Source organism: Elephas maximus, chromosome 15 (assembly GCF_024166365.1).
Source record: "Elephas maximus indicus isolate mEleMax1 chromosome 15, mEleMax1 primary haplotype, whole genome shotgun sequence".
Lineage (NCBI taxonomy): Eukaryota > Metazoa > Chordata > Mammalia > Proboscidea > Elephantidae > Elephas > Elephas maximus.
The window spans coordinates 37,728,747-37,750,741 of NC_064833.1; the positions used below are offsets into that span (position 1 = coordinate 37,728,747).

General features: G+C 39.9%; 1 protein-coding gene across 1 annotated transcript in view; it reads left to right on the forward strand.

Annotated features, from left to right (window-relative positions):
• The window catches only part of DPYS (dihydropyrimidinase), a 107,275-nt gene that overhangs the window by 21,159 nt on the left and 64,121 nt on the right, over positions 1 to 21,995 (forward strand). Inside the window, exons 3-4 of the mRNA XM_049853930.1 lie at positions 7,444 to 7,623; positions 9,528 to 9,717. Coding sequence (XP_049709887.1) covers positions 7,444 to 7,623; positions 9,528 to 9,717 — 370 coding nt within the window. The remainder of the gene's footprint in view (positions 1 to 7,443; positions 7,624 to 9,527; positions 9,718 to 21,995) is intronic.

Sequence of the window (21,995 nt, forward strand, 5' to 3'; positions counted from 1 at the left end):
ATCAAACTGACAAATCAATAAGAGAAAGGCAAACAATCCAAAAGAAAAATGAGCAAAGGACACAAACATTCCATTCAAAGACCTAGAAATAAAAATACCCCTGAAAGTCTGAATTCCATGAGAATTTGAAATTCTATTCTGCATTTCCCCCTTTTGATCAGGATTCTTCTGCAGAATCTCTGATCAAAATGTTCGGTAATGGTAGCTGGGCACCATCTAGTTCTCCTGGTCTCACGGCAGAGGAGGCAGTTGATCATGGAGGCAATTAGCCACGCATTCCATTTCTTCCTCCTCTTCTTATACTTTCCTTCTTCCTCTGTTGCTGGATGAATCCCCAAAACTATTGCTCTGAGATAACCTTTAAACCTTAAACCAAAAATATCCCCTGAAGTCTTATTAACGCCAAACAATAGCTTAGCTTAACTAGGAGAGAATGTCTGCCTTGAGCATTGTGCTCTTTTAAGATCCGGCTATGTGGAATCAAACTGAGAACAGCAACTCCAAAGGTTAGATAAGAACCTTAGGGGCAGGGAGTTTATGTTAATGGGGAGGAACAACTCAGAAAAGGAGGGTGAGAATGGTTGCACAACTTGAAGAATGTAATCAATGTCACTGAACTGTACATGTAGAAACTGTTGAATTGGTGTGTGTTCTGTTGTGCATATCCTCAATAACAGCAAAAACTCAGATAAATTCTAAAGACAGTGGCTCTGAAACAAGTGCAATCTCACTCGTAAACAAAAAAATTAAAAGTACATTGAAAGAATGTTTTTCTCTTATCAGATTGGCAAGAAGCAAAAAGTTTGATAACACATTATGACTAGGTCTGGAAATGTGAAGAATGTTATCTTAGCAATATGAAGAGTAATTGACAGTAGCCATCACAGTTACAGTATAGATACGTTTGACACAGAATTTCACTTCTAGGGATGTATCCTTGAAATACACTCACACGAGTGTGAAAGGTGTTAAATTGCAACATTATTTGTTAGAGTATAATACTGGACATAACCTAAATGTCCATTAAAAATCGACCAACAAAATTACAGAAGACTTACTGTGGAATACTGTGTCTGGAGCTCTTTCGCACTGAGGTGGAATACTATCAAGATACACAAATCAGAAAAAGCAAAATGCAGAAGAAGCCATGGTATGGCACGAAGTTCAAGGCAGGGGGAAAATGCATTCTTTGCTTGTAGATACATAGAATATCTTTGGAAGGAAACACAAGAATTTGGTAATGTCAAAATGCAAGAAACTGGTAATGTTGGTTGCTTCCTGGGAGCCTGGAGGACAAGTAGTTCAGGGAGACGTGTCATAGCATAGTCTCCTGTACCTTTTGAATTTTGAATCCTGTGAAAGAATTATCAATTTTAAAAAACTAAAATTAAAAATACAAAGAGGCCAGAATAAATCCTTTTTGCTCATTCCCAATAGCCTTTTCTAATATTCAATTCATGAATTTTGGAAATATAATTTTAGCATTGTATGACAATCTATAAATACAATTTTAAAGATTTCTGAATAAAGTCCAGTGCAGAGGGGGGAAAATCGTCTTTTTCTCTACTTTATCATCTCCAGAATCTTTTAAATATTATTTTTCCACAGATTAGAACTTCAATTAAGAACTTCAATTAGAGATGTTTAATTTCTGAAGGAAAAAAAACCGAGAAAGTTTGCCTCGAAAACTACATGTTTCCATTCCCACTCCTGACTCTTACTCTTCTGGAATGGAGAGAGGAAGGAACAGACCAGGCACGTTTCCAAGGCCATTTCCCATCATTTGCTGACGCAGATGCCCTTGCTGTACCGCTCTGCTAATACTACCACCTGCTCTAACCATTTCAGAACAAAGCTCCAACTGTCTGCAAATTACTTAGGCCATGCCAGAAATAATAACATGATTCAAATAGAAAAGACAGCTTTGAGAGATGTTAAAATATGTTAGTTTCTCCCCCACATAAATTTATAAGTGTACTTAGGAATAAACTTTTACTTGTAATGTAAATCAACATCATGATTTTTTTCCCCCTCCATATTGGAGTTAATTCAGAAATCTTTTGACCAGAAAAAGTTCACAAGGGTGGTTTGATTTGATGATTACCGGCTAGCCTCTGCCCCGCTCCCCACACCCCCCACCAAAAAAGTTGGACTTTAGACACCAAGTTAATGTAAAATAAGTAATCTTTAACAGACAGTTTAGCAAACGTAATAGCAAGGTTCGTAGTTCATGACTAACGTTCATTATTCTCAAAAAAAACACCTTTCTAAGTGATGCGTCTCATCTTTTAGGCCTTTAGTCAGTCCTTCCTCCCTTCGTCTTTTCCTTTCTTCCTTCTTTCCTCCCTGCTTTTCAAACATCGTCGCTTCAGAACTACTTGGAAACTCGTTGCCGTCAAATCAGTTCTGATTCACGGCAACCACATAGAACAGAGTAGAACTGCCCCATAGGGTTTCCAAAGCTGTAAATCTTTAGGAAGCAGAATGCCAAATCTTTCTCCCATGTGGAGCCCCTGGTGGGTTCGAACCACTGACCTTTCAGGTAGCAGCTGAGCACTTAGCCACTGTGCCAACATAGCTCCTAACTACTTGAAAGCGTATTTAGAGTCTAGATTAAAGAACCACCTCCAAAGATTCTGAAAAGTACGGATCAATACCATATCAATTCCGTTTTTGTTTTTTGTCTTTTTTACTTTTCCACAGGTTTTAATAGCTTGAGAGCTGGTTTCCATAATTTAATTTTTCCCCAAATTTCAACTTATTGTTGCCTGCTTGTTTTTTCCTAAATGAGTTTTGACAAGTTTCAAACATTTTTTTAAAATTTTAATTGAAATGACATCAAACCCATGAATTAATCTAGGGGAAATAAACAATCCTGACTTAGTTTATTGTAACCTTTTGGTCAAGTCTCATCATTCACTCCTTCAATGCTGCCATGTGTCCTCATTCTGAGCGGGGATCTGCCTTCTTCCTCCATGATGGAAATAGAAACCACAGTATTACTGTGATCAGTTGTCAGTCACCAATGGGACACCCTGTGCCCATTCTTCCCTCCTTCCCTCCTGCTTCATGGAAGAGCTGTCTCTTCTTCGTCCAAGGCTAATCTGTTTGCACTTCTCCTCAGGGACCTTGTCCCCTCACCTCCCCCAAGACCACCCTCTCTCAATTCCCCGCTTTCTCTCCTGCAGCCTCATTTCTCCCTCTTTACTGGCTCCTTCCATCAGATGTTTAAAAAGCTCAAGTCTCTTTCATCTTAAGCATAAATCATTTCTTCAGCCTTATGTCTCACACCACAGTTAAATCTCAAGAAGGTTTCTATATTCTCGGTGTCTCTTGCAACTCATTTATCAACCCACTGAGATTAGCCCTCTGCCACCACTTCACTGAAACTCCTCTTGCAAATGTCACCCAAGCCCTTCTTCTGGGTAAATCCAGTGGTCTTTTTTAGCTTAATCTTGGTGTAGTGTTAATCACGAATATTCCCTTCACCTTAGAACGCTCTTTGCTTCTGTGACTTGATACTCTCAGCATCTCCTCCTTCGTCTTTGACCATGCCTCTGAAGTCTCTTTTGCATGCTGTTTTTTCCTTAATAATTGTGTAGCATTCCTCAGGGGCTCTATCCTCTTCCCTTCTCTACACACTACCCCTGAGTGATCCCATGTACACTCGTATTTACACCATCTCTGTGCTCCTGATTTCAAATTTACACTCAGAGCCCAGAGCCTTCTCCTGAGCTTCAGATGCAGGTGCTCAGCTGCCTGCTGAAACTCCTATCCAGCACTGAATTCATTAGCCTTTTCTCAAAACCTGCTGTTCTTCCTCTTACTTTCACATTCTTCAGCTGAAAGTTCATCACTGCACCCCTAATGTCTAACAAAGTGGCACATAATAGGTGCTGGGTAATGATTTGTTAAACAGAAGGTTTTCATTGGCTGTTTTTCAGAAGTAGATCACCAGGCCTTTCCTCCTAGTCTTTCTTAGTCTAGAAGCTTCACTGAAATGTGTCCACTGTGGGCAGTCCTGCTGGTATGTGAAATACCAGGGGCATAGCTTCCAACTCACAGCGACATGCAAGCAGGCACAGTACAACTAACTGACAGGTGGGTGGTGGCATTATTGCACTGCATTGGGCAAATCTGCTGCAAAAGACCTCTTTAAAGTTTTAAAAAGCAAAAATGTCACTTCAGTGACTAAGGTGTGCCTGACCCAAGCCATGGTCTTTTTTTTTTTTTTAATTAGTTTTCATTTTGTGGTCTTTGTTGAGAATATACACAGCAGAACATACACAAATTCAGAAATTTCTACGTGTAAAATTCATCGACACTGATTACATTCTTTGAGTTATGCAATCATTCTCACCCTACTTTTCTGAGTTGTTCCTCCCTCATATGTTAATGGCCCCTAAATTTCCTATCTAATCTTCTGTCTTAGTCATCTAGTGCTGCTACAACAGAAATACCACAATTGGATGGCTTCAACAAAGAGAAATTTATTCTCTCACGGTCTAGTAGGTTATAAGTCCAAATTCAGGGTGTCAGCTCCAGGGGATGCCTTTCTCTTTCTGTCAGCTCTGGAGGAAGGTCCTTGTCATCAGTCTTCCCTTGGTCTGGGAGCTTCTCAGGAGCAGGGATCCTGGGTCCAAATGTCGTGCTCTGCTCCCGGTGTTGCTTCCTTGGTGGTATTAGGTCCCCAGGTCTCTGCTTGCTTCCCTTTCCTTTTTATCTCTTGAGAGATAAAAGGTGGTGCAAGCCACACCCCAGGGAAACTCCCTTTGCGTTGGATCAGGGTTATGACCTGGGTAAGGGTGGTGTTACAATCCCACCCTAATCCTTTTAACATAAAATTACAATTACAAAATGGAGGACAACCACACAATGCTGGAAATCATGGCCCAGCCAAATTGATACATTTTGGGGGGGCAGTTCAATCCATAACATCTTCCTAGTTACTGTCATTAGTTTGATCCCATATAGCTAGATCTTAGAAGAGCACAGTGCTCAAGGCAGACATTCTTTACTAGTTAAGCTAGACTATTGTTTGATTTTAGGAAAGACTTTAGGGGGTATTTTTGGTTTAAGGTTCAAGGTTTAAAGATTCACATCTCTCTGATGGCTAATGCTGCTGAGCATCTTTTCATGTGTTTGGTGGCCATTTGAATGTCCTCTTTGGTGAAATGTCTATTCAAGTCTATTCAAGATAAGAAAACATCCCAGCTCTATGTAGTTCCCTAAGCAGTCCTTTGTCCATTTTATGATTGAGTTATTTGTCTTTTTGTTGTTAAGTTGTTGAAGTTTTATGTATATTTTGGCTATTAGATTCTTGTCTGATATTTGATTTCCAAAGACGTTCTCCCAGCCAATAGCTTGTCTTTTCACCTTTTTGGTGAAGTTTTTTGATGAACATAAGTTTTGACTTTTTATGAGGTCCCATTAATTTATTTGTGTTTTGCTGTTTGTCCTTTTTTAAATTAGATGATCCACTGTTGAAAACTAGGCCTGACAGCATTGCCCGTGCTTGTTCTTCTAAGAATTCTATGCTTTTAGTTTGCAAATTTAGGTCCTTAATCCATATTGAATTTGTTTTTGTGTGTGGTATGAGGCATGGATCCTGTTTCATTTTTCTGCATGTGGAAATCCAGTTTTCCCAGGACCATTTATTGACGAGATTTTTCTTTTACCATTAAATGGACTCAGCACCCTTGTCAAAAATCAGTTGACCGTAGATCTGGGGGCTTAATTTCAGTACCTTCTGAAGGAATTCTGCAGATAAGAAAACATCCCAGCTCTATGTAGTTCCCTAAGCAGTCCTTGTTAGTTGCCATTGAGTTGATTCCAACTCATGGTGACCCGATGTGTGGAGAATAGAACTGCTCTGTAGGGTTTTCAAGGCTGTGACCTTTTGGAAGCAGATCACCAGGCCTGATTTCTGAGGCACCTCTGGATGGGCTCAAACTGCCAATCTTTTGGCTAGTAGTTGAGCACTTAAGTGTTTCTTAGATCAGACAAATATTTACCGAGTGCTTGCGTATTTCAGTCTGGTGGGCAGTTAGAGACATAGGCTCTTGGCTATTAGAATTGATTGCTTGCCTGCTCTATGGGTGATTTCAGTAAACACATCATGAAACTTTTCTTGTACCTCAGAATTCAGTAATATATTCAGAAGTCACAGTAGATAGAGGAGATTATAATATCGTTGCTAACAATGGCAAAATTCCAAGGGATAGAAAATAGTTCTGTTGTTATTCCTTTCATGCCTGCAACTGTGTGGAGAAAATACATGTTATGGCATCTTGATTGTTTTCTCTATTAAGAATACTAAATAAAATAGATTGGGTGATAGATAGATTTGTTATTTTGATTATGGTGATGGCTTCATTGGTGTGTAGATTTGTCAAAACTTATCAAACTGTTCACTTTAAATATGTGCAGTTTATTCATGTCAATTATACCTTAATTAAGCTGTTAAAATTAAATAATACTAATAAGATAGATTGATGATCGTTTTTATATAAACAGCTATATCCTTCAATGCTTTAATTTCTGTAAAGATGAAAGAATAGCTTAATCTACAGAATAATCTTAGATCCTCAGGATATAAATTAAATTCTTGTTGCAGTAATTTCAACACTGAAATTTTAGTCCTTACTGAGACCGGAATAGAACCTGCAAAGGCAGTTACTGAGCTGGCCTTGATCTCCACCTGGCTTCTAACCCACTGGTGACCTAGGCTCATGAGGCCTCAGACCTGGTCCACAGCCTTGTGAGTGGACAGCTCTCCTCCTAGAGTTGCTGGTGGGCCATAGGCCTGCCGCGGTTCCTCAGCTAAACACTGAGCATGTGGTTTGTCAGGCAAGCCTGGCTTCGTCTCGGTCTGCTACTTCTGCCTTCTGCTAATTCAACCTGTGGGTTCAGATTTGAGCCCAGGCCCTTACCTCACATTAGTTTTTATTCCTTCCAGAACCATGATTGTATCTGTTACTGCCAAATGGCTTCGTCTTCATTTTTCTAGAATGATTTCCTTTAATCTGGAGGTAGGTGCTGAGAATTTTACGCCCAATTATAGGAATAAAATACTTTGGGGAAAAGTGTGAACTCTCATGATTTAAAAGTATTATAGCAACAGCAGTATATCAGGTGAAATGGGGTATAACCTTGGGGGAAAGAAAGACCAAGGCCCTAATTGCATTTTTCTAGAATTAAACTCTTGTCCTTATCTTACTTAGTTTTGAGAAAGACCTGGCGATTTTCTGCCATGAAGACTACAGCCTATAAAACACCATCGGGCAGTTTTACTCTGTCACATGGTGTCGCTGTGAGTCGGAAATCAACTCAGTGGCACCGGAAAACAACAACAACAGCAACTTTGTAACGCAACATTTTGGAGGATGTTGAAATTATCGTTTAAATTAAAGTGACGTTTTGTTGTTGTTTTTCTTTTTTTAGGTTAAAGAAGAAATGAAAATTCTTACCCAAGATAAAGGTGTTAACTCTTTCAAGATGTTTATGGCCTATAAGGATCTGTATATGGTGAGAGACATCGAGCTCTATGCAGCCTTCTCTTGGTGCAAGGAAATTGGAGCGATTGCTCAGGTCCATGCAGAAAATGGGGACTTGATTGCAGAGGTGAGCATTTGCGTCCCAAACCCTCTATAGAAAAAAAAACAGCAATAACTTTAGGTGAAGGTGATTGTCCTTAAGTAAAAAAACAAAAACAACCCAAACCCATTGCCATGGAGTCAGTTCCAATTTATGGCAACCCCATGTGTTACAGAGTAGAACTCTATACGGTTTTCTTGAGTGTAATCCCTGGAGAAGGACATCATGCTTGGCAGAGTACAGGGTCGGCAGAAAAGAGGAAGACCCTCAACCAGGTGGAATGACACAGTGGCTGCAACAGTAAGCTCAAGCATAACAACGATTGTAAGGATGGCGCAGGATCGGGCAATGTTTCGTTCTGTTGTGCATAGGGTCACTATGAGTCAGAACTGACTCGGAGGCACCTAACAACAACAACCTTTACAGAAGTGGATCATCAGGCCATTCTTTGATGGTGCCACAGGGTGGGTTCGAGCTGCCAACCTTTAGGTTAGTAGCAGAGAGCAAAGCATTTGCGCCACCCAGGCCTTTAAGTAGATAAATTCATTTAATGCAATGATAAAACAGAAATCCAAAAACTGATGTTCTGTGGCTCAGAAACAATCTCCTTTTTTTGGGACATGCTCTACTTCTATTCAGGCGGCATATGAATTGGAATGAGGATTTCCTCTTTTCAAACTGGCTATTAGACCTCAAACATGTTTTATTACAGAAGAAACACGAATACTTTTCTTTCTGTCCCATAGCACCTGCTTTTTGTTTTTAGTAGCTCAGGTTGCTGGTTCAGAATACCAACCGTGGACAACATCAGCATAATCTGAGGATTTAAGCAGTGTACGTGTTAGGTAGCTGTAGAAAGCCCTACTCTCTTCAGAAGCTAAGTATTAAAATGCACTCTGGAGGAATCTAGAGGATGTTTATTTCCCATGTTAGTTCCATTATTAATGCCTGGAGGGGACACCATCCGCTAGATTCAAAGAGCTGTCTCTTACCTTTATATTAGCTGATTTTTTTTCCCCCTCTCCCTAAGCTCAATCCCCATTAAAGTCGGTGAGATTGAGGCTCTGTGGCCAACAGGCAGCGTGGAATAATAAGAGACCAGGGAGCTATAAAATCACACAGACCCCAGTTTAAATTTGACTCTTCACTTTCTAGCTGAGTGGCAGGGTGGGTGGATTCGAGCAGTCAGGTGACCACCCTGGGCTTGACTGCCTGCCTTTTTTGTGAGGAAGAAGTAACATTTTGGAGAGGTGAAGCAACTGGTTTGATACCATTTAGTCGGTTGGGGGGAGGGTGAAGACTATGATTTAGTGAAAAGTAGAACTATCTAACATAGTATCACGGGTCGCTTCATCTAGGATCTAATATTGGGAACTAGATTACTTGGCTTCATTTGGTTCTGAACCAATAATAAGTCTTAATATGCACACTGCTTTTCAGAGAATGTGGTTAGAACTACTTATCTTTTTCAGCTGTGCAATCAAAATAATTAATTGTGAAATATGCATATGGAAATTAACATATACCATCTGTTGTTTTTAGGTGCTGTGGAGTCAATTTTGACCCACAGCGACCCCAGGCGATGGAGTAGAACTTCACCCATAGGTTTTCTAGGCTATAATCTTTACAGGAGCAGATTGCCCGGCCTTTCTTCCATAGAGCCATTAGCTGGGTGGGTTTGACCTGCCAACCTTCTGCTTAGCAACTGAGCCCTTAACCATTGCACTACCAGGGCTCCTCAACATATATCATTAGAGTATTAAAGTAATTTTTATTGGATACCGATGCTGTATTTGCATACACACAGACACATTCACATACTTACACACATACCTATACCTAACAGATCTAAAAACCTGGACAGTGTATTTAATACAAAATAAAATAATGGTTTTGTCTTTAGTAAACTTACCTTGCACGTGTCTTTGTAGGGGGCAAAGAAGATGTTGGCATTGGGGATAACTGGGCCTGAGGGCCATGAGCTGTGCCGCCCAGAAGCAGTGGAGGCAGAGGCCACGCTGAGAGCCATCACCATTGCCAGCGCAGTCAACTGCCCACTCTACATCGTGCATGTGATGAGCAAGTCCGCAGCAAAGGTGATAGCGGATGCAAGGAGAGATGGTAACTTCCTGAATATAACCTCACTTAGAACTCAGTGTTAGCTAAAAAGTAAGGGAAAATAGGTGTAACTTCTGCTTTTGCTTCTGAGAAGGTTGTAAATGAGTTCCCACTTTTCTTCCTTGCTTTTTATTAGTATCAGTTTTATTTTCTTTTATCTTTGTACCTGTCTATTTTTTCTTTTCCTTTTTGTTCATCCACTTGGCTGCTTCTAACTTCCTTGAGGTTATTTTTTCTCCATCCTCGGAACCTTACGCCACTTCCTTCAGCTGTATGTTCCCAACCCTTAACACTACTGTTGTGTGGTTGTTGTTAGGTGCCTTTGAGTCAATTCCGACTCATAGTGACCCTTTGTGACAGAGTAGAACTGCCCACATGATAAGACTAGAACTACTCCATAGGCTTTTCTAAGCTGTAGTCTTTAAGGCCCCCGTGCTTCTGTCTGTTTGTCGTATTGTGGGGGCTTTTGTGTTGCTGTGATATTGGGAGCTATTCGAATACCAGCAGGATCACCCATGGGGGACAGGTTTCAGCTGAGTTTCCAGATTATGCCAGACTAGGAAGAAGGACCCGGCAGTCTACTTCTGAAAAGAATTAGCCAGAGAAAACCATTAATAATCAGAAACATCCATCAATAATCAGAACCTAGAATGTATGAAGTGTGACTTTAGGAAAATTAGAAATTGTCAAAAATGAAATGGAATGCATAAACATTGATATCCTAGGCATTAGTGAACTGAAATGGACCAGTATTGGTCATTTTAAATTGGACAATCATATGTCTTCTATGCCGGAAATGACAGCTTGAAGAGGAATGGTGTTGCGTTCATCATCAAAAAGAACATTTCAAGATCTATCCTGAAATGCAATGCTGTCAGTGATAGGATAATATCCACACGCCTACAAGGAAGACCAATTAACAGGACTATTATTCAAATTTATGCACCAACCACTAGGCCAAAGATGAAGAAACTGAAGATTTTTACCAACTTCTGCAGTCTGAAACTGATCAAACATGCAATCAGGATGTGCTGATAATTACTGGTGATTGGAATACAAAAGTTGGAAACAAAGAAGAAGGATCAGTAGTTGGAAAATATGGCCTAGGTGATAGAAACAATGCTGGAGATCACATGATAGAATTTTGCAAGACTAACGACTTCTTTGGAGTCGACTCGACAGCACTGGGTTTTTAAGACTTCTTATTTTTTTCTTATTGCAAATACCTTTTTTTACCAACTTAAATAGCCACTATGCACATGGACCTCATCAGATGGAATACACAGGAATCAAATCAACTACATCTCTGGAAAGAGACAATGAAAAAGCTCAATATCATCAAGGCAGGGAGCCGACTGCAGATCAGACCATCAATTATTCATGCAAGTTCAAATTGAAACTGAAGAAGGTTGAACAAGTCCACGAGAGACAAAGTACGATCTTGAGTATATCCCACGTGAATTTAGAAACCATCTCAAGAGTAGATTTGATGCTTTGAACACTAATGACCGAAGATCAGAGGAGTTGTGGAATGATATCAAGGACGTCATACATGAAGAAAGCAAGAGATCATTAAATAGACAGGAGAGAAAGAAAAGACCTAGTTGTCAGAAGAGACTCCACAACTTTCTCTTGAACATCGAGTAGCTAAAGCAAAAGGAAAAATGATGAAGTAAAAGAGTTGAACAGAAGATTTCAAAGGGCTGCTCGAGAAGACAAAGTAAAGTATTATAATGACATGTACAAAGACCTGGCAATGGAAAACCAAAAGGGAAGAACACACTCTGCATTTCTTAAGCTGAAAGAACTGAAGAAAAAATTCAAGCCTTGTGTTGCAACACTGAAGAATTCTACAGGGAAGATATTAAATGACATAAAAAAAAGTGACATAGGAACCATCAAAAGAAGATGGAAGGAATACAGAGTTACTATACCAAAAAGAATTGATCGACGTTCAAGCATTTCAAGAAATAACATATAATCAGGAATCGATGGTTCTGAAGAAGGAAGTCCAGGCTGCACTGAGGGCACTGGCAAAGAACAAGGTTCCAGGAATTGACAGAATACCAACTGAGATGTTTCAACAAATGGATGCAGTGCTGGAAGTGCTCACTCATCTGTCCCAAGAAATTTGGAAGACAGCTACCTGGCCAACCGACTGGAAGAGATCCATATTCCTAAGAAAGGTGATCCAACCAAATGGGGAAATTTTTGAATAATATCATTAATATCACATGCAAGCAAAATTTGCTGAAGATCGTTCAAAAGTGGTTGCAGCGGGGAACTGCCAGAAATTCAAGCTGGATTTAGAAGACGATGTGGAACCAGGGATATCATTGCTGATGTCAGATGGATCCTGGCTGAAATGTTTACCTGTGTTTTATTGGCTGTTCTAAGGCATTTGACTGTGTGGATCATACCAAATTATGAATACGATTGTGGAGAATGGGAATTCCAGAACACTTAATTGTGCTCATGAGGAATCTGTACATGGATCAAGAGGCAGTTGTTCTAACAGAACAAGGGGATAGTGCATGGTTTAAAGTCAGAAAACCTGTACATCAGGGTTGTATCCTTCCACCATACCTATTCAATCTGTATGCTGAGCAAATAATATGATAAACTGGACTATATGAAAAAGAACGGGGCATCAGGATTGCAGGAAGACTCATTAACAACCTGCGTTATGCAGATGCACAACCTTGCTTGCTGAAAGTGAAGAGGACTTGAAGCACTTATTGATGATCAAAGACCACAACCTTCAGTATGGATTACACCTCAACATAAATAAAACAAAAATCCTCACAACTGGACCAATACAAAACATCGTGATAAATGGAGAGAAGATTGAGGCTGTCAAGGATTTTATTTTACTTGGATCCACAGTCAACACCCATGGAAGCAGTAGTCAAGAAATCAAAAGACACATTACACTGGGCACATCTGCTGCAAAAGACCTCTTTAAAGTGTTGAAAAGCAAAGATGTTACCCTGAGGACTAAGATGTGCCTAACCCAAGCCGTGGTGTTTTAAATTGCCTCATACGTGTACAAAAGCTGAACAGTGAATCAGGAATACTGAAGAAGAATTGAAGTCTTTGAATTGTGGTATTGGAGAAGAATATTGAATATACCATGGACTGCGAAAAGAACAAACAAATCTGTCTTGGGAGAAGTACAACCAGAATGCTCCTTAGAAGCAAGGATGGCGAGACTACAACTCACATAATTTGGGCATGTTATCAGTAAGGATCAGTCCCTGGACAAGTACATCATGCTAGATAAAGTAGAGGGTCAGCAAAAAAGAAGAAGACCCTCAAAAAGATGGATTGACACAGTGGCTGCAACAATGGGTCCAAGCATAGCAACAATTGTGAGGATGGAGCAGGACCAGGCAGTGTTTTGTTGTGTACAGGGTCGCTATGAGTCCGAACCGACTCGATGGGACCTAAAAACAACAATCTTTATGGGAGCAGATCACCAGGTTTTTCTCCCACTGAGTGGCTGAATAGATTTGAGCAGTCAGCCTTTCAGTTAGCAGCCAAGCACTTAACTGTAGCACTACCAGGGCTCCTTTTAACACTTAGTCATCTGCTTTTTTAATTGGATAGATAAATACAAAGCTTTCCATTTAACCTTAAAGAAGCTTCCCTATCTCTTAGGCATCTTCATAATCCCTTCTAGTACCTGGATCATGCACGCAGTAGGGGGTTGTCATGAATTGAATTGTGTCCCCCAAAAATACGTGTCAACTTGGTTATGTCATGAGTCCCAGTATTGTATGACTGTCTACCATTTTGTCATCTGATGTGATTTCCCTGTGTGTTGTAAATCCAATCACTGTGATGTAAGGAGATGGATTAGTGGCAGTTATATTGATGCGATCTTCAAGATAGATAGAGTCTTAAGCCAGTCTCTTTTGAGATAAATAAGAGAGAAGTAAGCAGAGACACTTGGGGACCCCAGACCACCAAGAAAGCGGTGCCAGGAGCAGAGCGTGTCCTCTGGATCTGAGGTTCCTGCACTGATACACTTCCAGACCAAGGAAACACTGATGACAAGGGCCCTCCTGCAGAACCAACAGAGAGAGAAAGCTTACCCCTGGAGCCAGCGCCCTGAATTCAGACTTCTGCTCTACTGGGCTGTGAGAGAATAAACTTCTCTATGTTAAAGCCATCCACTTGTGGTATTTGTTACAGCAGCACTAGATGACTAAGACAGGGGTCAACAAATTTCTTTTGAATTGATTTGTCTGACAGCAACTTGGGTGTAGGAACAATTGAAGCAACTCTTCAAGTAGTATTTTTATGATGATTATTTTAAAACTTTAAACCAAAGTTAATTTTACCCCAAATTGCCTGAGTAACTAATTGCCTGAGTTCTGTAGTTCAATTTAGTACGTAAATAGGCATTATCTTAAAAGAAAGAGAAAAATCTATTTTTGATAAAAAGTGGGCACAGAAATAGTTTTATTCTTTTGCCATTACTGGTAAACAAGGAGTGAATTTTATTCAGTGACGTTAGTTAGACCCTGTCACATTGTGCTAGTACTTTCTATCATCTCACCTTTAGGAACCCTGATCATCAAAACAGTCTATCGGTCATCTCAACATCCTGTTTTGTTTTTTTTTTTTTAAACTGAAACTGGCTGTATTGTTTATAATATGAGTTATAAAAACCATGAAAATAAATTTGGCGTGTCTATAATTGACACTAAAATAAATGTCAAAATTGCTTCTTGTATAAGGTTCAGTAAGGATTTTATGCAAGCTGGATACACTTTTAGATATTTAGTCCATCAATGTCTTGTGTTAAGAGTAGTTTTACTTCCACACAGAGTTTAATAAGGTCTTTCTACCAAACATTTATGAGGGTTTTCCTTCCACATGTAAGAGATTTTCAGTATAAAAGAGAAAGGTAATTTAAAAATTATAGTATTAGATTTTTCCCACCAGATGGTGCTGCTGCCAACTTTATGGAATTGGTGGTTCTTTAATTATTTGCTGTGGGACTCCTGCACTGTGTTCCTGTAGCCTGTCAGTCAGGTCCATAATGTCAGAATATGATTTAAAAAACAGTAAAATCAGCAGAAATGGTCAATCTTAACCTACCAGCAAGCTAAGATTTTGACAGTCCTGTCAGGAAGCAGTTTCTTCATCATTGAGTATTTTGCACTAGAGCAGAGTGAGAACCTGGGAAAGATTGTAGAATATAGGGCATAGGCAGAAAACTATTAAACTTAACTATGGACATTTTTATTTTGTTTTAAATTACTTTTAAATTTAATTTTATTTTTTATATATTTAAGACATGAAATGGTTCAAATGTCAAAATAGTATATAAAAAATGTCTTCTCAGAGAAGTTGTACCTCCTTCTCTACCTCCTGCATCCCACACCTCATACGTAACCATTTTTATTCATTTATTTTTGGCCTATCCTCACACAGTTTTTCTTTACAAAATAAAAATACAAAGGTCGCATATTATATGTAACGATGGCTTTTTCTTTTTTTTTTTTTCCACTTGAAAATATACCCTACAGGTCAGCCCATACTAGATTATAGAGATTTTCCTCTTTCTTTTTTTACAGGGGCAAAGTTCCTTATTGATGGACATTTGGGTTGTTTCCAGCCTTAAACCAAAACCAAACTCACTGCCGTCGAGTCGATTCCAACTCATAGCGACCCTATAGGACAGAGTAGAACTGCCGCATAGAATTTCCAAGGAGCGCCTGGTGGATGTGAACTGCCAGCCTCTTGGTTAGCAGCTGTAGCACTTAACCACTACAGCATCAGGGTTTCCTTCCAGTCTTTAGCTACTTTAAGTAAAACTGCAGTGGTCGCCTTTTACATATGCTATTTCATATTTGTGGCTCCTGCTTCTGTAACAAATTACCACAAACTTAGTGCCTTAAAACAACACTCGTTTATTTTCTTATACTTCTATGGGTTAGAAATCTGACAGGGTCTCAGTGGACTAAAATCAAGGTTTAGTCAGGACTGAGTTCCTTTTTGGAGGCTCTCGGGGAGAGGCCCTGGGTGCTCAGTGGTTAAGAGCTGGTCTGGTAACCAAAAGATCAGGCAGCTCGAATCCACTAGCCACTCCTTGGAAATTTTATGGGCCAGTTCTACTCTGTCCTATAGAGTCGCTATGAGCGACTTGATGGCAGTGGGTTTTTTTTTCTTTTTTTTGTTTTAGGGGAGAATTTGTTTTCCTTGCCTTTTCTAGCTTCTAGAGGCTACCCACATTCTTTGGCTTATGACCCTATTCTTCCATTTTCAGAGGCAGCAACAGACGGTCAAGCCTTCTTATATGGCGTCACTCTGACCTCTTTTGCCTCTCTCTTCCACTTTTAAGTACCCATATAGTTACATTGGACCCACCCAAATAATCCAGAACAATCTCCCCATCTTAAGGTCCTTAACTTAAACACACCCATAAAGCCCTTTCGCCATGTAAGGTAACATAATCACAGCTGGGAACGCCTTTATTCTGCCTACCATAGAAAAAGGTCTTCAGGGTAGAGTCCTAGAAATGGGATTGCTGATTCCAAGGGTAAATACATACTTTTTTTTTTTCCTGGGTATGGATAAATTCCTTTCCGAAGGGATTGTAAATATGGAATATTTAAAATAGCCCAGGGATCCTAGTTGAGTCAGATTTACTGTAGTAATACCTGTGAAAATACACTCATATGCAATTGTAAAAGAGGCAGCAGAGCTCCAGAAGAAATGAGCCTGAGAGATAACCAGCCCTGCCTTTGTGACCAAGCAGGAGCCCAAAGGGACAAGGCAGAGTGGACATGTCATGTTGTTAGGTGGTACTGTCAAGACAATTTCGACTCGTAACAATCCCACGTAACAGAGTAGAGCGGCCCCACAGGGATTTCTAGCCTGCAGTCTTTACAGGAGCAGATCACCAGGTCTCTCTCCTGCAGAGCCACTGAGTGGGTTTGAACTGCCAAATTTAGGTTAGCAGCCAAGTGCATAACTGTTGCACCACCAGGGATGCTTGGAGTGGACATAGACAGTGCCAAACTGTTGCCATTGTGATTGCATCAGCCAATCCACAGACAGATTACTGGGGAAGTAGAATGACCAGGGCTGGTGGCCACACTGAGCTTCCAGGGAGAATTCATTTGCCCCTTCTGTACTCACATATTATCGACCATAACTCCCGAATATAGAATACAGACTTATTCTGGGGCTGGGTGTTTAAATAAGAAACTATTTAGCCTTACAGATTTAGACTATGAACATTTCTCATCGGTAAATTCTTTGGGCAGCTCAGTCTATCTTCTAGAGCCTTGCCACTCAAAGTGTGGCCCCTAGAATGCAGCATCAACATCAGCTGGGAGCCTATTAAAAAGTCAGAACCTTGGACCTCATCGCAGAACCATGGAAGAAGGATCTACACTGATAACTAGAACTCATATGCATATGAAAGGTACCACTCCAGAAGGCACAAAGGATATGCAATTATTGATTGCCTCTTAAAAAAAAAAAAAATTGCAATACAATGGTATTAAATTTGATTTTACTGTTGAATTGCTAACCATACACCCAGAAGAGAGCAATGTGAGGGACAGTGATTACAGCCACCAACAGTACTTACTGAGGCCTTACTATGTGCCCAGCACATAGTAGTATTCTAATGTATCTTATTTCAGGTTTTGCTATATATTATCTCATCAATTTATTCTAATAAACATTATTCCTTTTAGTTGCTATACCCTTGCTTTAAGCTAAATTTTATCTCTGTTTTGTGATTGATGAAACTGAGACTTGGGTAGCAATTGGTAAATTAAGTACAAGAATGCTAAACCCCTTGTTGAGTTGATTCTGACTCATAGTGACCCTATAGGACAGAGTAGAACTGCCCCACAGGGTTTCCAAGGCTGTAAATCTTTATAGAAGCAGACTCCCACATCTTTCTCCCACAGAGTGTCTGGTGGGTTCAAACTACCGACCTTTTGGTTAGCCCCTTCATGCTTAACCACTGCGCCACCAGGGCTCCTTGCAAGATCACTAGCTTTTTTTTTAAACGTAAGGCCAAGAGACAAAGCTGTTTAAATATAAACTTGACACCCAGGTTCCCTCAACTCTGTTAACCAATTTCTCCTTTAACAAAGTGCAGAGTAATGGGAAAACTTGGGGCTTTGGCATCAGATAGACTTGAGTTTGAACTCCAGGTTACACGGACAGGGTTTACAGCATTGCATTTGTCTCTGTAACTATAATTAGGTCTTCCACGCTTTGTCTATAGGTTAGTCTAAAATTTAGAATAGTTACAATATTTTTGTTGTTAAAAAAAAAAAACCTACCTGTTCCTATCAAGTCGATTCTGACTCATAGCGATCCTGTAGGACAGAGCAGAAAACCCCATAGAGTTTCCAAGGAGTGCCTGGTGGATTTGAACTACAGACCTTTTGGTTAGCAGCTGTAGCACCTAAGCGCTACGCCAACAGTTTCCTCAAATTGGCCCCCGACTGATGGAGGTCACCATACACAATGGGATTGGAGCTTTGTGATCTCTAGGGTTTTCACTGTCTGGTTTTGGAAGTGTATTGTCAGGCCTTTATTCCTGATTTGTCGTAGTCTAGAAGCTCCGCTGAATCTGTTGAGCATCATGGCAACGTGCCAGCCTCCACTGACAGACAGGTGGTGGTTTTATGTGAAGTGCCTCGGCCAGGAATCAAACCTGCGTTTCCTGCATGGAAGGCAACAACTCTCCCACTGAATCACCACTACCTCACAGCTACAGTATTAAGACTGTGTAACTGTTATTCTGTGTAGAAGCAATTACCGAGAAGAGAGCCTCAAAGAAAGCTGTATCACTAACTTGGAGTGAAAGTGTTGTTCAAATTAACTCTATGAGAAGCAATTTCCAAGCGTCAGGGTCAAGTGGGTTTTCTTTTCTTACTCTCCAGTAACACTCAAAATCATACCTTGTTTTAGTTTGCTACGTACTTGGGTCATTATTGTCTGGTACTGCTTTTTGTTTTTCCAATTAGCTCTTTTTAAAATTGCTTGAGAAAAGAAACATATTCCAATCTGCAGCCATAGAACTTTTTTATTCCTTGCAGTCTAGTCTTCATCCAAAGAGCATAGATGTCAATATATGTAATTGGCTTCAGTGACACTTTTCAGGTTTGAGGAGCTTTGGTTATACGTGTTTCTTTTCCACTGCAGTATTGGCATATGAAATTATTAATGATAATTAAGAAGTATTGTTCACTTTTTCCCCACCCCCCAATAGAATTTGGATTCACTGTTTTTCTGGTGCCTTCCTTAGAAAGGTGATGATTTCTCTTAGCTATTTACTTGATGCTGCTGAGTGCCGCTGAGTTGGTTCTGACTCACAATGACCCTATGTACAACAGAACGAAGCCGTCCTGTACCATCCTCACAGTCGTTGCTATGTCTGAGCCCATTGTTGCAGCCACTGTGTCAGTCCATCTCATTGAAGGTCTTCCTCTTTTTCACTGGCCCTCTACTTTACCAAGCATGATATTCCTCTCCAGGAACTGGTCCCTCCTGATAACATGTCCAAAGTACATAAGACGAAATCTCACCATTCTCGCTTCTAAAGAGCCTTCTGGCTGTACTTCTTCCAAGACAGATTTGTTTGTTCCTCTGGCAGTCCATGGTATATTCAGTATTTACCGCCAATACCATAATTCAAAGACATTAGTTCTTCTTTGGTCTTCCTTATTCATTGTCCAGTTTTCACATGCATATGAGGTGATTGAAAATACCATGGCTTGGGTCAGGTACACTTTGGTCCTCAAAGTGACGTCTTTGCTTTTTAACACTTTCAAGAGGTCTTTTGCAGCAGATGTGCCCAATGCAATACATCATTTGATTTCTTGACTGCTGCTTCCATGGGCGTTGATTGTGGATCCAAGTAAAATGAAATCTTTGACAACTTTAATCTTTTCTCCATTTATCATGATGTTGTGTATTGGCCCAGTTGTGAGGATTTTTATTTTCTTCATGTTAAGGTATAATCCATACTGAAGTCTGTAGTCTGTGATCTTCATCAGTAAGTGCTTCAAGTTCTCTTTGCTTTCTGCATGCAAGGTTGTGTCATTTGCATATTGCAGGTTGTTAATAAGTCTTCCTCCAATCCTGATGCTTCATTTTTTTCTTCATCTACTTTCTGTATATCTATTATACCAATACAACAATTGGCATATAAATACATATATATATACACACAGATATATATATATATATATATATATACACCAAACCAAGCCTGTTGCTGTTGAGTCAATTCCAACTCATAGCGACCCTATAGGACAGAGTAGAACTGCTCCATAGGGTTTCCAAGGACCAGCTGGTGGATTTGAGCTGCCGACCTTTTGGTTAACAGCTGAGCTCTCAGTCACTCTGCCACCCTATGTATGTGTGTGTGTGTGTTAACATATTTTGGTATATATTTATACATACACACACACACATACCAATTACCAAAATACCAGTGCAGTATATACCAACAATAATTATGACTGAAATTTTCAATGCATTTTTGCTTTTTTAGCTTCTAATTTAACTTGTGTTTATAAAGTTCAACTCTTAATTTTATAGCCATGTTCCTGTCTTTAGGGTATAAATGTGACTCGCATTTGAACTTAGTAATAAAGTCTTTTTCTTATACTTTATACTTTTCACAAAAAAAATCAAGTTGTTGAACACCAAGTACATGCTAGGCACTGTGGTCAGGGCATTGAATTTGCAAAGGTTATTAAGATAATTTTAGTTTTCTAGGAGCTCACAGTGAACTGGGCTCCATTGTGGTCTGTGTTTTGTTTGCTTGGTTTGGTTTTAGTTTTTCCTTTTAGTAAAAAGCCTTACTTTCCAGGCTTATTATTGTAAAATGTAACTTCTCTCATGGAGGATTTGGATTTCCTATTTTCTGTTTTATTCAAACCCTCTTCCCCATATCTCCCTCTTGTGTTTCAAAAGATGGGAGAAAGGACCATACATCGGCCACTGTCTTCCCATGTGATCTTGCTGCCCATCGCTTGTGGGTGCTGGAGAAGAATAAATCATGTCTCGTTTACACAAGTGCCATTAACTGGTGTTAGTAACCAGTGCTGTAGAAGGGTGAACGCATGGGCTGCCAGGGTGGGTTTGAATCTCAGTCTTTCTTTTTCCTTCCTTGCACGTGAACACCCATCGCCCTTTAAATTTAGAGCAAAGTGATTTACCTACCACGTGCTCAATTGCAAAGAAGTTGAAAACTGGCTATTTTAAAAGATTTTTAAAACTAGAATTGTGTATTATTAGGAAACCAACATTTGTTCAATGACCCAGGGTTCTAGGAAGATGCTAGGTACTTACATATACATTAATGTATTTGACTATTGCCACAGTAGAGTGACACTGAGATCCCATTTCACAGATGAGAAAACAGACTGAGCGTGAGAGTCATCTTTTCAAGCATAAAAAAAAAAAAAAAACATACCTACTCTAAATTAGCAAATCAGGACTTGAATCCTAATCTTTGTGATCCACTTTACCATGCTGCCTCTAGGTATTTTTCTTCCTAAATATTGTCTTCCTTTATAAATGTAATATTCTGATTCCAAACATAGTTCAGAAAGGTTCCACGGAATATACTTTTAAGTAGGAAAAAAGTTATTTTTATTAAGTGTGTTTGGCTTTCTGTTTTGTAGCCGATGCTTCCACCCCGGATGCATACGCCAGCTTCTCTGCGTCTTCCAGCCTTCTCTGACAAATCTTGTGACTCGATTAAGTGCTGCTCCCAAATTCAGATGAGGCGTTAACATTCACTGTATCACCTTCATCTGATAAACAGCTTGTCTGGTTAAGGGGGAGGTGGGATCGGTCTGACATGCTTCTTCATTGTTTGGAAATCGTTAGAATCTCCCAGAGGGCAGAGCGCCTTTAAGTGGGAGATTGCATCTTAAGCGCGGAGTCTTTTCTTCATTGGTTGTGAGCCAGAGGATAGAGAAGGGAGAGAAAGTATATGGGTGGAGAGGATACAACATAATGTGAAGCTTGCTGAGGCAGCGAGGGAGATTAATGATGATGTATCCATCTCCCCAGAGTTGTTGAAACCATCTGGTCGCCAGTGTAATCAGGAGAGTCCCAGATGAAGAACAGATAAAGCACTTCTCATAAAGTGTAGTAAATGAAACCAGTAAGTGAGATTGGAAAATTGCTCAGCCACCCACACAGAGCTGGTGGTTGCTTTAAACACTTAAAAATGCATGCTCTTTACCAAGGAAGTGAAAAGTGACAATTTTCCTAGC